Raw genomic sequence first — 19,815 nt, forward strand, 5'->3', positions numbered from 1 at the left:
AACACAAGAGGCATCAATATCACACAATAATAATAAAAACACTATAAACAGTATATACAATAATAATAATAAGGAGAATAAAAATAGTAATAAAAATACTAGTATATAAAAAGAATAACAGATGGATATTTACAGATGTTATTTACATAATTGCACGTTGCAGAGAATGATATTGCACATTATTTTCCGGTTTGTATATTTATTGTCAGGTTGTATGTGGTCTACTGTGAGCAGTGCTGGTTGTGTAGTCACACAGCTGCAGGGAGGAAGGACATATAATAAAATACAAAATAATAAAAGGCTTGCAATATTTCAGTTGATCTGTAATGAATCCAGAATGTATGACATTTTTGCTTTTGTAATTGCATTACAGAAAATCACAATAATCTAATTTTCTGAGACAGTCCTGTATATATATATATATATATTACACAGTAGGTTATTTAACATATGTTTTGTGAAAGCATTGTTGGCTTAAACTGGACAAATAATTCCAATTATATTAAACCAAGGGCCCATAAAAATGTAAACCAATTAACATCCAAAACTGATACACAAATTATATAGAAATATATTAAAAATCATAATTAATAATATTTAAGGGATGTATTATAACCCAATAACAAAACTAAACTGGAAAGTTATGAGGGAACCATTTAAATATTTCTTTCAAAGTACAAAAATGTATAAAATTGATATGCTTTATTATGCTTCATAATCATAAATTAACATGGTCATAAAGAATGACTGACACGTGATAATGGACTCCTTCTCACTCAATAGTCAGCATCAGCGTTAGCCAGAGGTTATAGAGGTTAAAATGTAAACTTTCCACTACTTCAAAGGGCTTGGAATAATGTTAAGTAAAGAAGTCCAGTCATATTGAGGTTTGGTTTATTTATTTATTAGATGTTAAGAAATCCACAATGAAATGAAATAATTTACTCAGGATGCACATGAAATTAGAACACTGCTACTCAAGACAGATGGGATTCAGGAACAAAGTGGAAGAGGGAAGGCTGTAGGAGTATCATCTGGGAGGAATAGAGGGGGGAGAAAAAATAACCAACTTTACAGTGCTGGATATGTTCTTCAGACCACAGTGCAATAGAAACTCAACCATGTCAATGTGTTTCCAAATACATATACCCTAACTGACCATTTTCTCCTCATACATGGTTTTTCTCTGTTTTTGAGCCAATCAAAATGAAAAAAAAAAGAGTTTAATGATCAAAGATATGAGGCAATACCTTCCATCTAAGTGCCTTCTGTCACTGGGTTTCGTGCACACATCTAATAAAAAAAACAAACACATTCTCTCTATGATTTAACCTCAATTTTGACTTTTTAAAACTAAAATTAGTTAAATCCCACTCAAGAGATGGTGTGTGGGTGTTAGCATGCTTTGGACAGTGTTTTCTCAGGTAACCCTTGTTCAAAAGTAATTCCCATGCAAAACATTGCATGACTTTTGTCCTTATACTCGTTGAGTGTTTGCATGCATCAAGGTATTGCATAGAACTTAGGGCTCTAGAATTTCCCTCTGCATTGTTTGAGCAATCTATATTGGCCTAGTTCTTTTCCTCTCTAAAACTATAGCTCTAAACTTACGAGTTACCTCAGCAGTTTGGTTGGAAAGAAAAGCTGTAAATTTCTGTTCAACAATCCAAAATATGATAAAATAATGATAATAATCCACCTTCATAAATTGGGATGTAGGTAACGTTTTTATTAATAAGAAACCCTCAATGGCTGTCAACGAACTGGGAGATCCTCAAGTTGAGAATGTTTTGTTCCATTTTTTGGGAGTCCTTTAAAAATTGAAGTAACACCGGACTCAAAAGGCCTTAAAAATCTTTATATTTACCAAAGCAGAAGCAATTTCCAACGCCATGCCAAAAGTAATGTCATTCACCTGTGACAGTGACCAGGCATTTTTAATTCATCTTTAAAAGAGATATGCTTTTAGTTATCTGTGCTTTACTTTTCTGGTAGGTTGTGACGATGAACCGCACTGCTGCTATCCTTATAACCTATTTGAAAAAATAAATTATATAGAAAAATACTTTTAACACAAGGGAAAATTACTCTAATTCAATTTTGTTTTCAAATGCAAGATCCAAAAGTAAGGTTGCTAAACCAGACCTAAATGTTTTTATAGATCTTTTTTTTTTTTTTTTCCCAGCAGGTATTTCAAATTGTATTCACTGCACTAAGGCATTAGTGATCTTGTAAATGTATTGTACGACTACAGACCCATTCACCTTCTCTTAGTTCGCTCAATCTAAAGAGGGGCCTTCACACGTTCTGTGTCACCATATACACAAATGTTGAGACGATGAATTTTCAATAAAATATATTCTAGACCTGAAAAAATAAAAGCATTTCATATGAAAAAAAAAAAAATACATTTGTAGTTGTAGGTTGTTTTTGGTTTGAAATTCACCCACCACTTCTTACTACAAATCTGAAACGTCGCCAAATGGATAATCGGTGGTGATTTTATCCTTTGTGTTAAGGGCTAAGAACTTAAAACATTAGACTTACATACATGCAGGTATCACTGCTTCAGTTGTTAAAGGCTTGACATTTCAAAGGTTGCCTTAAAATAAACAAACCAATGCCACATTAACCAAGAACTGCAATGAGGCGTACATTTTCTTTTCACAAATTTCCCTAAATAGATATTCATGGACACCGACTGTATGGACTACAAACAAAACAGTCAATAACTTATCTCTGCCATATTATGAAACTGCAACTTCAAAGAGATTTCTGAACATATTTATAGCACCAACAGTCTGTACCACAGAAATGACCAAATAATTAAAAAAAAAAAACAAAGCTTCATTTAGCTGCAACACAGGTGTCGCAGAAATGGTTGTAGCCATGTCTTTTTGTGATGGTTTTTAAACCAAAACAAAATTTAATTCCAGACCCCCCCCCCCCCCAAAAAAAAAAAAAAGAAAAAAAAGAAAAAAAAAAAATTGTACAGCATTATATTTTCAAGTAGATTATTAGTATTTTTTGCCAACGAAACTCTGTTTTCTGGTTATTTTTTTTTTGTTTAAATGTTTTAGCCTCACAAACCACACTGTCTACTACTACCTTTTGAAAAGGAAAAAAAAATAAAAAATCTTATAACTTATCACACATGGGGAATTTACAGATATTTAGAAGAAGGCTGCACACATTCTCTACTTCACATTCAGAATGTCACCCAGGCTATATAAATTAAATTCTCAAATACTGACATATCTTCAAAAAAACAACAAACATTGTTTTTTCTGAACTCAAGATGGAAAGTAGAGGATGCGATCGCAATCATTTCACACATTTGTTTTAACCAAAGAGGAGTGGGACCAGCTGGACAAACATACATGCACAACCATTCAGACGCCACCAGAATCTTTGTTCAAACTCAGAAGGCGGGGACGAAAGCAGATGGGTACAGAACCAAAAGAAAAACAGTCCCTACCAGCTATCCGAGACTTGAATGAGGACCAGTGTAATGAGCAATCAACTTAAACAAAAACAAAAAAGCCTGTCTGCTCATGGCATCACTCAAAAAAAACAACAACAAAAAAAAAAAAACATGTTTCTGAGCGTTCCTATTTTTACTCTTTATGTTGATCTGATTGTTGATTACACAACGTTTTTAAGTTAGTAAATGAAAACCAACAGGGTTTTGTGTTGGATTTTTTTCCCTCCTTTTTTGGAAGAGGTGTCTCAGAAAATTAGCCTACATTAGGTTTTCCAGCTCTGAGATGACCCTGAATCTTTGCTGGTACACATCCAGTCACAAAGGTAGAGGACTTTCTCCTCTTGGCAGGTGTCTTCTGCAAAACTGGAGAATTCAAATGTTGTTGCTCCCTGGAGAAAAAAAAAAGGCAGGCAAAATGGTTAAAATTAATTGCTGCACAGCCAAATATGACTTTTTCCTTGCACTGAGCCGACGGAGGAGCTGGAGCTGGATTTAGAATACATGACTTCTTAGTGAAGTTTCAGAGTTCTGCTGTAATCTGATAATGAATGAAATAAATCAATTTAATCTTAGAACAAAAGAAGAGAATTCTCTGTGTAATAGTTGTGGAGGTGCATTAGTGCACGTGGCACATGTGACCTGTCGGGTGCTTCCAACACTGGCCACAGATCAGTCATGGTTGATGTTAAGTCAGTAGTCTTGTTGCTTTGTAAATGATTGCTCTGATTTTTTTATTATTTCCTTCCAAACAATAACAATATTGCATAACTTCTTATCTGTTCTTTATAAAACATAGGCTGCTATGATTGAAGTCATGTTTGTCCAAACGTAGCCAAGGAATATGTTGCCAGCCTATAAGAGTTTACAATTCATATCTGAGCTTTAAACATAATACTTAAGTCATGCTGTTAATATATTAAAACAATAGAGGGTTTGCATTGACGTCACTTCCCCACTGGACCAGCCCCCTTACTCTCACTGAGTGGCAAAACATCAGCAAAAACAGCTGCAACTAGTGGAAAAGACGGGATAACAGCCGATTATCGGCTTAAATTAAAAGGCAGTTGGACTTGACAGTGACCCGTACAGTTACCAGAAGAACCAGTGGTCCATGGACATTAATATTTGGCCACGAATCCAGTTTCCTGATATTTATATGTCCTTAATTTCTACGCCGGGAAAATACACGAAGCAAAGCTGGAAGGCTTACAAAAGTCTTTACGCTTGGTTCTACTTCAAGGCAGGATTTGTTGTAGAAATTAAAGTGATGAGGACACGGAACTTTATGATTTGAACGTTTAACGTTAGCTACCCAAAAATCCAACATTACCTGATACAAAATGGGAACCACAAATCCACGTTTCGGTGCCTGGAATCCAGTTGTTTCTGCGAATAACAGCGATCCATTTGTCTCTCTTAAGCTTATTTTTCGTCAGTCTGTAAAATGATAACTCTGATTTCTTGCTAAATCTATGAGTACAGTCGATCGCACAACAGCTCTTTCCCATTTTAGATGTTTTCCAGTTGCTCAAACTGAAAGTTTACGCTGCCACTCAGTCTTTCTGACACTCAGTGGCGTAACTCGCTGTGAAGGCGCATCTGTGACGTCATGCGCATTCCCTCTATATAAATATAAAAACTGTTGTAATATGCAACTGATTTTTGAGCAACTTTTGCTGTAATCCCAATTGTCTTTTCGTGGGAGAGCAGGTTTATTTCAACAGAATACCGTAGTAGAGTCAGCCTGCCTGCCGTCCAGTCCAGTCATCTCTTGAAAACATGCAGTACATACCAAAAACATTGATGAGTTTCAGTTCCTCCAGTACTATCAGAAAAATTAAGGATTACGCCTACCAACAGTTACAAGAACAACGAAAAAGTAGGTACAATCCAAACACACATAATGAAGGGAAAAACATATCAAATCCCAGCTAGTGAGCAACTCAAACGGTAAACCAAGAGTGGGAAACCACTTCAATTTCACAATAGGAGTAAATTATTTCCTGAACATCACTATCCCAAATTCATTTCAACTCAAAATTAGCTGCTGCTTTTTTCTTCCCTGTACCATGTTTTTTTTCTCAATATACATTTTTAATGAACAAATTCAGCTTCTGCAGAAAAACACTAGATCAATGAATTCATGTACAAGACTTAGGGCTGTGCGATTAATCGATTTTAAATCTAAATGGGATTTATTAATCAAGACGATGTTAAAAAAAGGAAAATCGGAAAATCGATTTTCCTTTTTTGCAGCTGGCTGCATTACAGACAGAGCTCGTCTAGTCATCCTTGTTTGGTCAAGAAAATTGTAAATGTTGTCACTTTACTAAACTCAAGGAGGATTTACAGTATCTTTCAATTGCACTTCATTCCCAATTGGGAAATGCGTTTGCTATTTTTCTTTAAAAATAAAGATAAAATATTTGAAACAATTTATTCCATTGTCTTTTGTAGTTTTACCAAAAAAAACAGGATTTTATTTTTGTCGAAAATCACCCAGCCCTAGACTACTACAGCAAAACCTCTGACATTTATTAAGAAATCAAGAATCTTTTCATAAGAAAATCACATAAAAGTTTGCACTACGGTAAATATCAGCTGAATTCAGCTCATCACTGCATAGCATAGTTTCAGATCATGCTCTATTGCAAAAGACGGGTACAGGCATTATTGTAAACAAATGGAACAATGGTTTACCTGTACACTGAGATCCAGGGAAAAGAGGGGAACAGATTGTGTTCTGCCACCAGCACTCATCCTGCTGGTTGCCAGTTCCTTCCTGTTCACTTCTATTTAACAGAGAAAACTAGACAAAACAAATAAAAAGTGCTTAGAGTTTCAAGAAGTTGTCACCTGAGACACTATTGTTGAAACCTTTTACAGCTTTAGTGCGTTTCTCATATTTACTAACACTACATGAGCGATATTTTATATTAACAGGTTTTCAAAAACAAATAAATACACTAACAAACTGAAGAAGCTCTTACCTCTGGAATATCACCAACAAAGTCATAAGCGATCCCGTATTTGGGGATCTGACCTGCTGGTAAACATAAACAGGACTGCTTTTCTCCTGAAGATTCCTCTCTTTGAATCTTGCAAACTGAGACGTCTAGCTGTCTCCCTGCACTTGTTGCGGCTGCTGCTGTTGCTGCTGTTTTGCAGTCTAAGCAAATATCCTGCTCAGCGATAGGCGGGAGGGCACTAGAACCCTCCTGTGAATCCAGAGAGGTCTGGGCACTTTTCTCCATGCCAGACTTCTTTAATCTAGGTAAAAACTTCCCAGATTCCAGTTCTGACTTTCCATAATAAGGGCCCTCGCACTCTGCATCCTCCTCCAGAGGTTTAAGGTCTGCCTGAGGATCCTCGAAAACATCCATTGGGGCCAGGACGGGAAAACTAACCTCTTCTTTGTCAGTCTCAGCCTCCGAATCGCTCACTTCACCAGGAGACAGCTCTGAGGCCGATATCGGTCGGAAATGAGTCCTTGGAGAAATGCGAATGGCCCTATACTGTTGCCGGTTGATGCCATATAGTCGCGAGTTCAAGGATTCGTTCTCAGAGTCCGAGCAAAGAATAGATTTGGGCTTAAATCCTGGACTGAAAGAGGCCATGTCCTCGGGCTCAAAAGAACACTCAACATGGAGGACTTGAGAAAAGGGATTGTTTAAGTTAAAGGATGCAAATGGATATTCTAAACCCTGCTCCTCGCGATGCAAGCCTCTGTAAGATCCCAGCAAATCTTCATGGAAGATCAAAGAAAATCCCTTATTCAATCCATCTCCACCTCCTTTAATAGCCTGATCGCTCTGCCCGAAAGACACGAGGGGCCTCCACAGGGGCCTGCGGCCGGGAGCAAAGCAGCTGCCTGTGTTCATGAACACATCTGTGCCGGTGATGGTGAGCATATCTGAACAGGAAGCAGAGGCACACTGTAGCAGACTATTCTGCGTGCCGCCTGGTGGTACAACAGCCCAATTCTTATCACCGCTTAATGTTTTTAACTCTCCATACACTCCTCCGAGGATGAAGGATGTATTCTCCTTGTCAGAGTTTAAGTCCCAAGGCTTGGACGGAGTCATGTAATCCCCAGCACCATCTACCTTGGAGAGCTTGCCTTTGGCCAAGTCCTGCTCGTCTTTCTTGCCTTCCCAGAGGTGGTACTCCGACCGCTGCACAGCTTTTTTCTGAGCTCCCTGTATCGGCGCTCCTTTTGTCTGGACCTCTGAACAGCTGTGACAGTAAGTGCCTGGCTCGTCAGAGAAGAGACCCTTCCTTGTCTTTTCTGCTTCGTGCCTGGACATTGCAGATTTGCCATCTCCAATTGCAGTCCAAATGTCTTTTATTATCCCTGAGCTGTAATCATCACTTTGTTGGTTTGCGTTGTCCAAAAACATGTCTCTGCTGTACTGTCCACTTTTCTCCTCTTCCAGTGCTATACCACATACGGACTCCAATTTAGATTTCTTTGTGAAGGTTGGCTTATTGGCTGCTGGATTGACACTGGTCTCCTCACACCTTTTGCCAGAGTCTTCTTGCAAAAAATCCAGGATTTCATCCTCTAGATATGTACCAGGAAGGGGCGGGATTACACAATCAGTCTCATCGATCCCAAGTTGAGCGGAATCCTCTGCCGTAGCATTTCCCTGCTCGTTGTCTGACCGAGTCTCCTCTGAATGTGACCATGGACTGCAAGTTCGCGTTGATAGGTTAGAACAGTGTTCAGTTTCATCAAAGGCACTATTTTTGGTCCATATTAGCAAACGAGACTGTTTATTAGGATGTGGCTCGAGACAGCTATTAGAATCTGTGTTGTTTTCATGACCGATGCTGAGTGACTCATGGGGAAAGGGAAAAGTGGGGCTTTCATACTGAAGCTCAAACAGAGGAAAGCAGGATGAGGTCAAACACGATGGTTCACTGGAAGTTTCAGGAACGGGCGGTTCCTCCGTATTTCTAGACAGCTTGCTATGGGGGAAGGAATCACCATCAGGAAGAGGGGAGAGCTGGATGGGAGAGTCTCCTATGAAGCTTTCTCCATCGATCTCTTCTGAAGTGGACGGTGAATAGCATCCCCACACTTGAACCATGTTTTCCAGATCCTCCAGTGAAAATTCAACAGGTCCCGGAGCTTCCTGTGAATCTGCCCGTATTGCACTTTTCCCTTGCTGCTCAAGTCCATCTAGCACTAAACAACATTCTGCCTCAACCTCTCCTTGCTCTTTGCTTTTTTGACGAATCATGTTTAAGATCCTACTCTCCTGTATTGAGTCTGAGGCACTAGTATCCAATATGGATTGGTAAATATCAACTTCATAGAAGTGAGTAAATTCAAACAGATGCTTGCCATCTAAATCTCTATCATCCTCCGGCTGAGGGCAGCTTGAAGTCCCAGCCAGATCAGCCGCTTCTTCTTCGCCAAGCCCTTCCACAAAGTGTCCATCCACAAATGACCCTGCTGCTAGGTATGCTCTCTGGTAGTTCTCATTGGCAATGCAGATTCCCTCGTTTTCTTCTGGCAGCCTATGTACATCACTTGAAAAGTCACAGCCATCCAGAGAGTCTAACTTACTACTACGATATTTTGTTTCTAGCTTGCTTTGCCGGCTGCTGAAAGGTATAAAATATTCTGTAATGGGCTCTGTGTACCAAAGTGGCTCCTCCATGTATTCCTTTTTATTTCTAGCCTCAACTCCGGACTCTTTTGCTTCCATCCAACATGGATCTTTACGGATCTCCTTCAGCAGCCTCTTCCCCTTCTTGTAATGCAGTGGTTGTCTGGCGGTGCTGCCAGTTGCGCTGCTACTACTCCCCCCTGTGTTTCTTCGCTCCTCTTTGTCAATAACCTTCATCTGCAGCTTTGCCTGCCCACTGCTGAATGCTCTTCTGTTCTTTGCAGCCTCCCTGGATTTGTGCCTTATTTTAACTGTCTTGCTTCTCGATGTCTTGGAGTCGCCCTGGTTCCCACTTGAGCTTGAGCCTGCCTCGCTAGAGCCAGAGGACCAGGACCTGGGTCGGTATTTGCCTTCGGATTTGTGTCGGATCTGTCTTTTAGAGTGCCCAGTAGATTTGTCCTCTGCTGCTGCACCGCTATGGTATCTGTTTTCCTTCTCCTTTTTGCTCCGCCGTTGCTGGCCTCGCTCATAGGTCACAGTAGCGATGGTTCCACATGCCTCGAGGTTCCGCTCCTTCGTAGCTTCGCCCTCACTGTTGCAATCTTTGGGGGAGGAGGTATCTGTGCTGGTTTGTGGGGCTGCAGAGGATGATGAACTTGAGTAAGCGCAGGTTTTTGCCTTGTTCCAGACCGTCATGATTTCTTGGAGACAAACAGGTTTCTCTGATAAAGGAGGAAAGGCTTCATAATACCTGCAGTCACAAGAGAAAGAGAGAGAAAAATTGCTATTTAAATACTCGCAGAGCAGTTAATCTGAAATAAACTAATACGGGTCTAGTTAGAAGTCACATTTTGCATATAAAGTCTCGAGTATACAATGTCCAAAAGTATGCAGCTTACATTTCCACCTGGTCTTTTGAAGAGGGAGATTCGGTTCGTTCTGGAGACTGAGATCCATCGGATTTCTTCTGAATGTGTTTTTCATCTGTAAAGGAAATTGTATAACCAAAACATACTATTAAAAACACTCAACTACTATTTTTGTTATTTCATATTTAGTCAAAACACTATGATAAAATATGGTATGTAACCTTTCTGTTTGTTTTGGAGATCTTTCAGTTTGGAGCAAAGTTCTTCAACCAGACTCTCAATCCCAGAATTCTGCACAGGAAACAGAGACCAAAACAAAAAAAATTCAGATTTTTTTTATTCAGATTACGTATAAATACCCTAACATTTGGCACACTTCAACATTCATATAAAGCTTTAGTCAGAGCAATATGATTTACAACTAATAGATGATAATACAGTGTATTCAAATGCGACAGCTGTGTTCAAATATTTTTAGCAGGTCACAGTATCCTATATACACACACACAGGACTGTCTCAGAAAAATTACAATATTGTGATAAAGTTCTTTATTTTCTGTAATGCAATTAAAAAAACAAAAATGTCATATATTCTGGATTCATTACAAATCCACTGAAATATTGCAAGCCTTTTATTATTTTAATATTGCTGATTATAGTTTACAGCTTAAGATTCCCAGAGTATTCTAATTTTTTTAGATAGGATATTTTAGTTTTCTTAAACTGTAAGCCATAATCAGCATTATTAAAATAATAAAAGGCTTGCAATATTTCAGCTGATTTGTAATGAATCCAGAATGTATGACATTTTTGTTTTTGTAATTGCATTACAGAAAATCACAATATTCTAATTTTCTGAGACAGTCCTGTATGGCTTATTTCATGACAGGTGGGAGATCTGTTTTGGCCATGACTGATGTGTTCAGAAACTGACATCCACTACATGAACTGGTATCATTGGATTTTAACCTTTGCTATAGGCCTAATATGAACTCATGGGCAAAGGAATCTTATGCCAAGTGTCTTAATTGCATGGCCCAGCCTTATTAATGCCAAGCTGTTTTCTGAAGAATGACGCTAATCCAAATCTGATGATGTACCCGGATTTGTCCTTACAGAAGCAGCAGTGCAGGAAGTTGAGTGGCAGAAGAACCTGCTCTCGCCGGCCACATGTTCCATTTTATGTTTGGTGGATTGCATGTGCGACCCAAGTGCGTTAGCTCCCATCCACTATAACAAGCCCGTCGGTTATAGTCTACTACAGGCCTGAGCCAGTCCTTAAATGCTGGGTCTTCCATCCAGCTGTGAGAAAAACTTGCATTTGCCCATGACAATGATGGTTGCCTGGATGCTGAAGATATGTCTAGGCAAGTCAAACAACATAAGCCAGCCAGTTGACTACCCAGTTGTGCTTGAGCGCGCAAAATGTTGGAGATGTCGAACAACCACTAAATACGACGCCAGTATCAGACGTGGCCAACAAAGTTGGGATTTCAGGATTGAGACGAGGATCTTTGACTACGTCCCCTGATATGCTAAAACCTGCATTTCAACGAACTAACGTGAACTTTAGCGGATACAATTTCAATCAGAATAGGACAGCTCGTAGTTTCAAAGCCCATTTCTCAAACGATAATACGTCTAAAACCCCATTTATTAAATGACTTTGGCTTCTCCAGCTTCTTTAGAATGTATCTACAGTTGTGTAAACTATTTTTATAAAATGAGGCCCCGCTTACAGGTAGCAAAAACGGTGATGTTTTCATGCGGTTTGGCCGTTTGTTTACACGAAAACGAAACTCAAAGTCACCAAAAACGATAATTTCTGAAAACTCCAGTCAAAGTGGAGATTTGCAAAAACTCTGTCTTCACGTTTGCTTGTAAACGGAGGGAAACGGACATTTAGGCTTCAGAACGTCACATTATGCGACAGAAACGTCACCAGCGTCATGAGTGCGACCTGTGTTTACAATTTGTTTGGCCACCGTTAATATTTTCTTATATTTAACCTGTTTTATATTGTAAAGTCACACTTAAAAGTAACTCCACTTCTCTGTCACTCCAAACGAAAGACTCTCGTTTCATCTTGGAAGTAAGTGGAAGTTACTCGTGTCATTTGTCGACGTTTTTTACAGGATTCCGATTGGCTAGCATGACTTTATGCTTCTCGTTACACTGCCCCCTGCAGGTTTGGCTGCTCATAGCACCTTAACAGCGTATTTATGCGGGTCCGTGTAAATGATGGTATTTTTCAAAACGTAGATCGGGAAATATCTGTTTTTGTAATTACCCGGCTATGTGTAAACGTGGCCTAAGGCTACTGACATGTATGGAAGAAGAAGTCTAATTGCACCAAGTCTATTTTTAGAAGTAAGCCCAAGCGAATACCTTATTTGCGTGAGCATGTTGGGCTGGTGTTTATGCATTAAGAGTGGATAAGTGATGAAGCATTTGCATGTGCATGAGATGGGGAGAAAATGTCAAAAGGCTGTTATGAAGCTCTGCATGCTAATCTACAGTAGTAGACCTATTGGCTAAATTTCTCTCTTTTTATTGCTTTCTTTTTTTCTTTAATCAGTGCCAATACACCACTGTTGCATGTCTCCACCTGCACTGAGTCAGGTACTCGGGGAATACTGAAATAATTTTGCCTTGTATGTAAAGGTTAATATACGTTTTTAATCTCAGTACCTCACCTACTTAAGGAACGTTTTTCACCCCCAAAAGGTTCCTGAAGGCCCTTTTACAGGGCCATTCTTGGAAATGGAGACATGCTTAAGCGATCTGGCCCCTGAAAAAAAAAAAAACCTACAACCCCCAATTGTGTAAACACCTATATACTCTTTTCAGACAGATGGTGGAGCCCACTGATTTAATTCCAAGATGGTTAATCTGACATGACCTTCATTGACATGCAGAGTTCCCTACGGGGCAACAGCCAGTCAGCTAGTCCTTTACCTCGGTGAGCAGGTCGTATATAGGATCAGAAATGAAAAGAGGGGCCCGTATGTAGAGGCTATCGTCCTCGTGCAGGTGGCGCAGATTCCAAACCTGGCCTGTCACTCTTTACTGCCTGTCCTCTCTCTCTCTCTATAACCATTTCCTGTCTAGGCACTTTCAAAATAAAGGCCACTAGAGCCACAAAGAATCTTTAAAAAAAAAAAAAAAAAAAGAAATGAAAAGGGAAAAGACAGGCACCCAGCCAAATACAGAATATGGATGAGCCAAGAGGTTATGAGAAATCCCACTTCATACAAATCAGTCTGAAAGTTGCCATGCCTTGTTTAAATGTGTCTGAAAGGTCACGGGTTTTCTCTTCACCTGTGTTGCAAATTGCTAAATGGGTTTAGTCTCTGAAAGCAGAAACAGTGACACAATAACACTCTTCCCATGTCATGATGGCCATATTTAGCAGAGGAAAAAATGTTTCCTCTTTTATTTTTGCTTTTTTAAATTGGTGTCATGTGCACTGTAAAGGTGACCTTGAGTGCCCTGAAAGGCACCTCAAATACATTTTATGTAATATTATTATTATCAGTCAGTGCATATCTAATAATGTAATCATTTTATAAACTGCAGAAACTTTCCTAACTTGCAACAACTTTCCCAACAACTTCTTGAGAACCACAGGATTTCATCAATAAAGCAGAACTTACTTCATCAGATGCAGAGCGAAGACACTGTACTGCTGCTTGCTTCTTCATTTCCTCAAGACTCAGGTCGGTCCCTCCTTTCTTCTTGCTTTTGCCCCATTTCTTCCCAGTTCCCTTCTCCCATCCCAAGAAGATGTCATTTTCCTTTCAGAGCAAAGCCAAATAAAGTTAAATAAAAAAGAAACAACTATTAATAGTGAATGACAGAACACAGTGCATACCTTAACATTAAAATCTACTGTAAATATAGAGGACTGTCTCAGAAAATTAGAATATTGTGATAAAGTTCTTTATTTTCTGTAATGCAATTTAAAAAAAACAAAAATGTCATACATTCTGGATTCATTACAAATCAACTGAAATATTGCAAGCCTTTTATTATTTTAACATTGCTGATTATGGCTTACATTTTAAGATTAGGATTCCCAGAATATTCTAATTTTTTGAGATAGGATATTTGAGTTTTCTTAAGCTGTAAGCCATGATCAGCAATATTAAAATAATAAAAGGCTTGCAATATTTCAGTTGATTTGTAATGAATCAGAATGTATGACATTTTTGTTTTTGTAATTGCATTACAGAAAATCATAATATTTAAATTTTTTGAGACAGTCCTGTACATTAAATTTCAGTTCAGGAGTGTGTATAATCTACACATACAGTGCGTTTCTAAAATCTAACAGCAAAAAAGAAAGGAATATTAACTCAGAGGTAAAGTCAGGATGTCAAAGAAAGGCATAATGTAAATTGCCCCTTGCAAACTGATATTTTCATATTGAAGGACCTACTTATACATTTTCTCTGTGACAGCCATTAGCCACTCACTTGACAATTCAAAAAAATGAACACTGAAGCTTTTTTTCAGATGCAAGTATAAACTTTTTAAGATTATGGAGACCCACCTGGTCTTGCAGATCATAGTCATAACTGTCATGCAGGAGAAGGCTGAGAATGTAGCGGGTGTAAATCATGGCATCAATCCCACACTTCTCAAGCTCCTGGCCGAGCCAGCTTTGTACTGGGCCCAGCGACTGAAGCAGAGACATCTCCGAGGCAGGCAAGGGGCCCACAAGGGGATTGGGGAAAAACAGGTTTTCAGGAGGAGCAGGACCGGCTGAATCGGCGCTCAGTGGACGCATGGGACCTCAGGTGTTGGCCATTTTCAGGCAGGGCATCATCGTGATGGATAATTACTGTAGAGTGGTAGGTGGAGAAGTGACTGGCAAGAGGATGAGGCAGAACCTTTCTGGAAGAGGGGGCTGTCACTCCAGCAGAATGTACTGAAGGGTTTCTACATGGGGAGGCATGAGTGATATTTTGTTTTTTATTGCTTCAAGCAAAAAAAAAAAGGTGCTCTTAATCATGAGGCATGGCTTATGATGCTGACAGATTTCAGCAGCTGAGAAAAACACAAAATGTGTTTATGTCTCAGTCTGAGGGATCCATTTTGGGAGTATGTACTTCACCGGCACAAGCTGAAACAGAACAAACAAGCATGTATTAGTTTTATTTTATTTTTCAAATATACATTTTACACCGAATGTAAACCAGCAGAGACAAACAAAAAGAAATAAGGCATCATTAAATATCAAAATAACACATGAAGGCATCATGTCTCTGCCTAGGAATGAAAATTATATAAGTTAGGGGGAGAAAAGTTATGGGACGAAATGCAGTCATGACTTATCTTCTTTTTTCTCAAACATCTCATGATAGTGATGATATGTAATACTCTTGAAATTCAATTTATTAGCAGGAAGCTTTGCATGTAACTAATTTAATTGTTATTCCAAATACAAAATCGTACTGTATCAATGTCCCTAACTCTACAAGCAAGTTCTGGTAGTTGCATTGGGTCAGGGGGGGAAGACCAAGTATTGCAAAAAATAAAAACAACTTGTGTGTTTTCACATGGCATCAGTGGCTTTGGAAACTGACAAGCAAATGGAGGCTGCACCGATCTGAAGCATTTCACAAACCAATGCATTCACGTCCTAATTAAAGCGTGACATTTACGTGCAGATGGACAGCAGTTGACATGTCTGACCAGTGAAGAGCCAGCTGTTTTCTACACGGAAGCCCCCAAAAAGGTGCTTTTAATCAGGCTTTTAATAAGGCATCATTAAATATCAAAACAACACATGAAGGCATGATGTCCATGCCTAGCAATGAAATTATAAGTTAGGGGGAGAAAAGTTATGGGACGAAATGTAGTCATGACTTATCTTCTTTTTTCTCAAACATCTCATGATATGTAATACTTTTGAAATTGAATTAATTAGCAGGAAGCTTTGCATGTAATTCTAGCCAAGAATTCTAGTCTCAAGCCAAAAACCACTTAATTTATCACTCCTTGTAATTTATAGTATGTTTTTTGTTTTGTTTTTGTCTTTTTGTCTTTGCTTCTTGTCTAGATACCTCTGTTACTTGTCCAATATATACATTCTTTTTCAATGTTTGAATCCAAATTATTAGTTTTGTTTTGTATAAAACCTCCTGATATGAGGTTCATAAAAGGGTAGGCATAATAAGCCTTGGCTTCAGCCTATAGTATAACTTTTCGGTGCCATTTAAAATATTGGACTATTTTTATGTTGTATTATGTTGTATCCAAATGGACCGAAATAAAACTCAAAATCAAATAAAAATCAATCAATTAATTTAATTGTTATTGCAAATTGGCCTGTGTTGAAAAAAATCGATTTTCTGATTCTTAATCGATTCTCATATTAATTCCTAAAAATCGATTTGTATGTCTAAAGATCGATTTTTTTTTTCATCATTACTTTTTTACCTGGTGAAATTTAATCCCAGTAGTCCCAGTAGTTTTGAAAACTCCTGAACTAAATTAACTTTTCTTTACAGAAAATGCCGGCCATTTCAGCTTAAATTTCTAAATGTTATATTAGTTCAATGAAGTTCATATTATCTATATTTACTATAGCTTGTTTGGTTTCTCTGTTATCGGACACGGTTTGTCATGAAATACCTGAAAAATGCCAGGTGCTTCATGGCAAGCTGTGTGTCTGGTGACAGAATAAATCAGACAAGCTAAAATAATTTGTTTACTGCTTGAACTGTTGCAAATTTCTTTCTTTTTTTTGCACTTTAAATGGATATTGAAAGGCCTATTTGAGTTATTTATTTCTTAGTTATTTCGCAATAATTTTTGTGAAATTATTATTTCACTAGTTATTTTACAGTCATATAATTCAGGCAACAGCTCAAAAAACATTTTAAATAACACTAAGCCAAATCAATATCGAATCGGATCGAATCATGATAATTGATTCTGAATATTAAGAATCGGAATCGAATCGATTCTTGACATTTGAATCGATACCCAGCCCTAGCTTTTAATCAGGCTTTTAATAAGGCATCATTAAATATCAAAATAACACATCAAAGCCTGATGTCACTGCCTAGGAATGAAAATTATATAAGTTAGGGGCATAAAAGTTATGGGACGAATGTAGTCATGACTTATCTTCTTTTTTCTCAAACATCTCATGATAGTACGACGGAGTATTAGGGCCAAACTAAGACAAAAATAAATAAATAGGAAATTACGAGAATAAAGTCATAATGTAGTGAGAATAAAGTCGTCATATTTAATATGACGACTTTATTCTCATATTAATTTATTCTCGTAATGTTACGACTTTATTCTCATAATATTATTATGAGAATAAAGTCGTCATATTACGAGAATAAAGTCGTCATATTACGAGAATAAAGTCGTCATATTACGAGAATAAAGTCGTCATATTACGAGAATATAGTCGTAATATTACGAGAATAAAGTCGTAATATTACGAGAATAAAGTCGTCATATTACGAGTATAAAGTCGTCATATTACGAGTATAAAGTCGTCATATTACGAGAATAAAGTCGTCATATTACGAGAATAAAGTCGTCATATTACGAGAATAAAGTCGTCATATTACGAGAATAAAGTCGTCATATTACGAGAATAAAGTCGTCATATTACGAGAATAAAGTCGTCATATTACGAGAATAAAGTCGTAATATTACGAGAATAAAGTCGTAATATTACGAGAATAAAGTCGTAATATTACGAGAATAAAGTCGTAATATTACGAGAATAAAGTCGTAATATTACGAGAATAAAGTCGTAATATTACGAGAATAAAGTGTTAATTTATGAGAACTCTAAACAGTAAGAGTGTGTTAAAATGTTGAATATTGAGCATCTTGTGAAGTTATATTTATATATTTATAATATATTCAATATTATGATTTTATTCTCGTAATATTACGACTTTATTCTCATATTATTATGACTTTATTTTCGTAATTTCCTTCTTTGTTTTTCTTAGTTTGGCCCTAATACTCCGTTGTATGATAGTGATGATATGTAATACTCTTGAAATTGAATTAATTAGCAGGAAGCTTTGCATATAATTAATTTGTTATTCCAAATACAAAATCGTACTGTATCAGTGTCCCTAACTCTACAAGCAAGTTCTGGTAGTTGCATTGGGTCAGACCAAGTATTGCAAAAAAAACAACAACTTATGTGTGTTTTCACATGGCATCAGTGGCTTTGCAAACTGACAAGCAAATGGAGGCTGCACCGATCTGATTGGGCGGCCCGGTCGTCATTCTGCGGTGGCAAATTTAAGAGCAAACCCGTTGGATCCCTAAAAAAAAAAGGGTCTGTGTGCTATCAAATCATTTCACAAACCAATGCATTCACGTTCTAATTAAACCGTGACATTTCCGTGCAGATGGACAGCAGTTGACATGTCAGCCGGCTGATACAATAGCTGCTGAACATGGCTGACCAGTGGAGAGCCAGCTGTTTTCTGCACGGTAGTTCTGCTTCTGGAAGCCCCATCTACACCACCATTGTGTCCAAATGGCTGGTGACAGTTTGCACATTTATTTGCCAAGAAGTTTTAAGAAAAAGAAAAGGAAAGACATTGGTGAAGTAAGGCTGTGACAGCCCGTATTTGGTCGTTAGTAACAGTGTTTTCAAAGGGGGCAGCAGCTACGCTTCAATGTCAGTGTCATTATTAGTACAAAACTACAGCCGTTGATCTCGTTGTCGGCGTCACTTTGCAGTCACACAACAAGGTGAGCTGCACTCCCGACCTTTAGCTGCTACAGGCTACACTCCCGTCTCAAAGTGCGTGTTAAAACTACACTAAAGAAGCGAGGAGAAACCGAGCAGAGGAAATGTGATTCAAGCCCCCAACACGGACAGCTAAAGCCTGAATTATGGTTCCGCGTTAATGCCGCGTTCCATTTACCTCGGAAATCGGAACTGGGAACTGGGAATGGCAGCCATCTTGGAATAGTAACTCGGGGGTGGTGAAGCTTCTCCCACTTTCCCAGTAGGAAATCCCACTTTGAGGGGCGTTCCAGTTGAAAATTCCGACTAGGAACTGGGAAATTCCGACTTCCGAGGACAAATGGAACGCGGCATTAATCGACGCAGAACTTACGGCGTAGGGGACGGCGTAGGGTACGCGGCGACACGCACCGTACGGTGCGCGTCGCCTACCCTACGCCGTACCCTACGCCGTAGGCTCTGCGTTGGTGTAACGCGGAACCATAAATCAGCCTTAACGGCGTGATCTGTGCGGCAGCTGGCTGGTTGTTGTGGCGGGGGGAGGGGAGAGCCGGGCCGGCTGCGAGGCTCCGGAGAAACCTCGCTCCTCCAGAAAAAAAATGTGCGCCATGTTTGCATCGAAACAGCAAGCCATGTTACAACGCAGTAACAAAGCGCCAAAAGACACGGGTTTAACGTACTTGCCGTGTGGGATGAAGCCGAGAGAAGCACCGAAAGGGGAGCGGCTGTCTCTCTCCCGCGGCCCGTCCCGAGCTCCAGCTCTGGAATCCGCTGCGGTAGCGCTGCGTATCATGGACGCCGACGGAAAAATGGCGCTGTTCTCACCATAGACGTATGAACGTAGAAGCGTCATAGACTGACTCTGACGGTCAGCGCGGCCGCCATCTTGGTTAGGGCTCCATTGCGGGCCCCCCCAGTGTATTTATTTCTACTGAGGAAGGTTTTATTATCCGCTACGACGGAGTATTAGGGCCAAACTAAGACAAAAAAAAAGGAAATTACGAAAATAAAGTCATAATAATATGAGAATAAAGTCATAATATTACGAGAATAAAATCGTAATATTAAATATATTATACATATATAAATATA

General features: G+C 38.8%; 1 protein-coding gene across 1 annotated transcript; it reads right to left on the reverse strand.

The window, feature by feature from the left end:
- Nucleotides 1–888: 888 nt before the first annotated feature.
- kiaa0232 (KIAA0232 ortholog) lies at nucleotides 889–19,521 on the reverse strand. Its single transcript, XM_061710707.1, has 8 exons — nucleotides 19,404–19,521; nucleotides 14,527–15,099; nucleotides 13,628–13,768; nucleotides 10,193–10,262; nucleotides 10,002–10,086; nucleotides 6,475–9,853; nucleotides 6,185–6,293; nucleotides 889–3,873 (listed from the first exon to the last, which is right to left on the reverse strand). Exons 2-8 carry the CDS (start codon nucleotides 14,761–14,763, stop codon nucleotides 3,857–3,859), a joined length of 4,038 nt encoding a protein of 1,345 aa, XP_061566691.1. The 5' UTR covers nucleotides 14,764–15,099; nucleotides 19,404–19,521; the 3' UTR covers nucleotides 889–3,856.
- Nucleotides 19,522–19,815: the final 294 nt, after the last annotated feature.

The sequence above is a fragment of the Cololabis saira genome, chromosome 20 (assembly GCF_033807715.1).
Source record: "Cololabis saira isolate AMF1-May2022 chromosome 20, fColSai1.1, whole genome shotgun sequence".
NCBI lineage: Eukaryota > Metazoa > Chordata > Actinopteri > Beloniformes > Belonidae > Cololabis > Cololabis saira.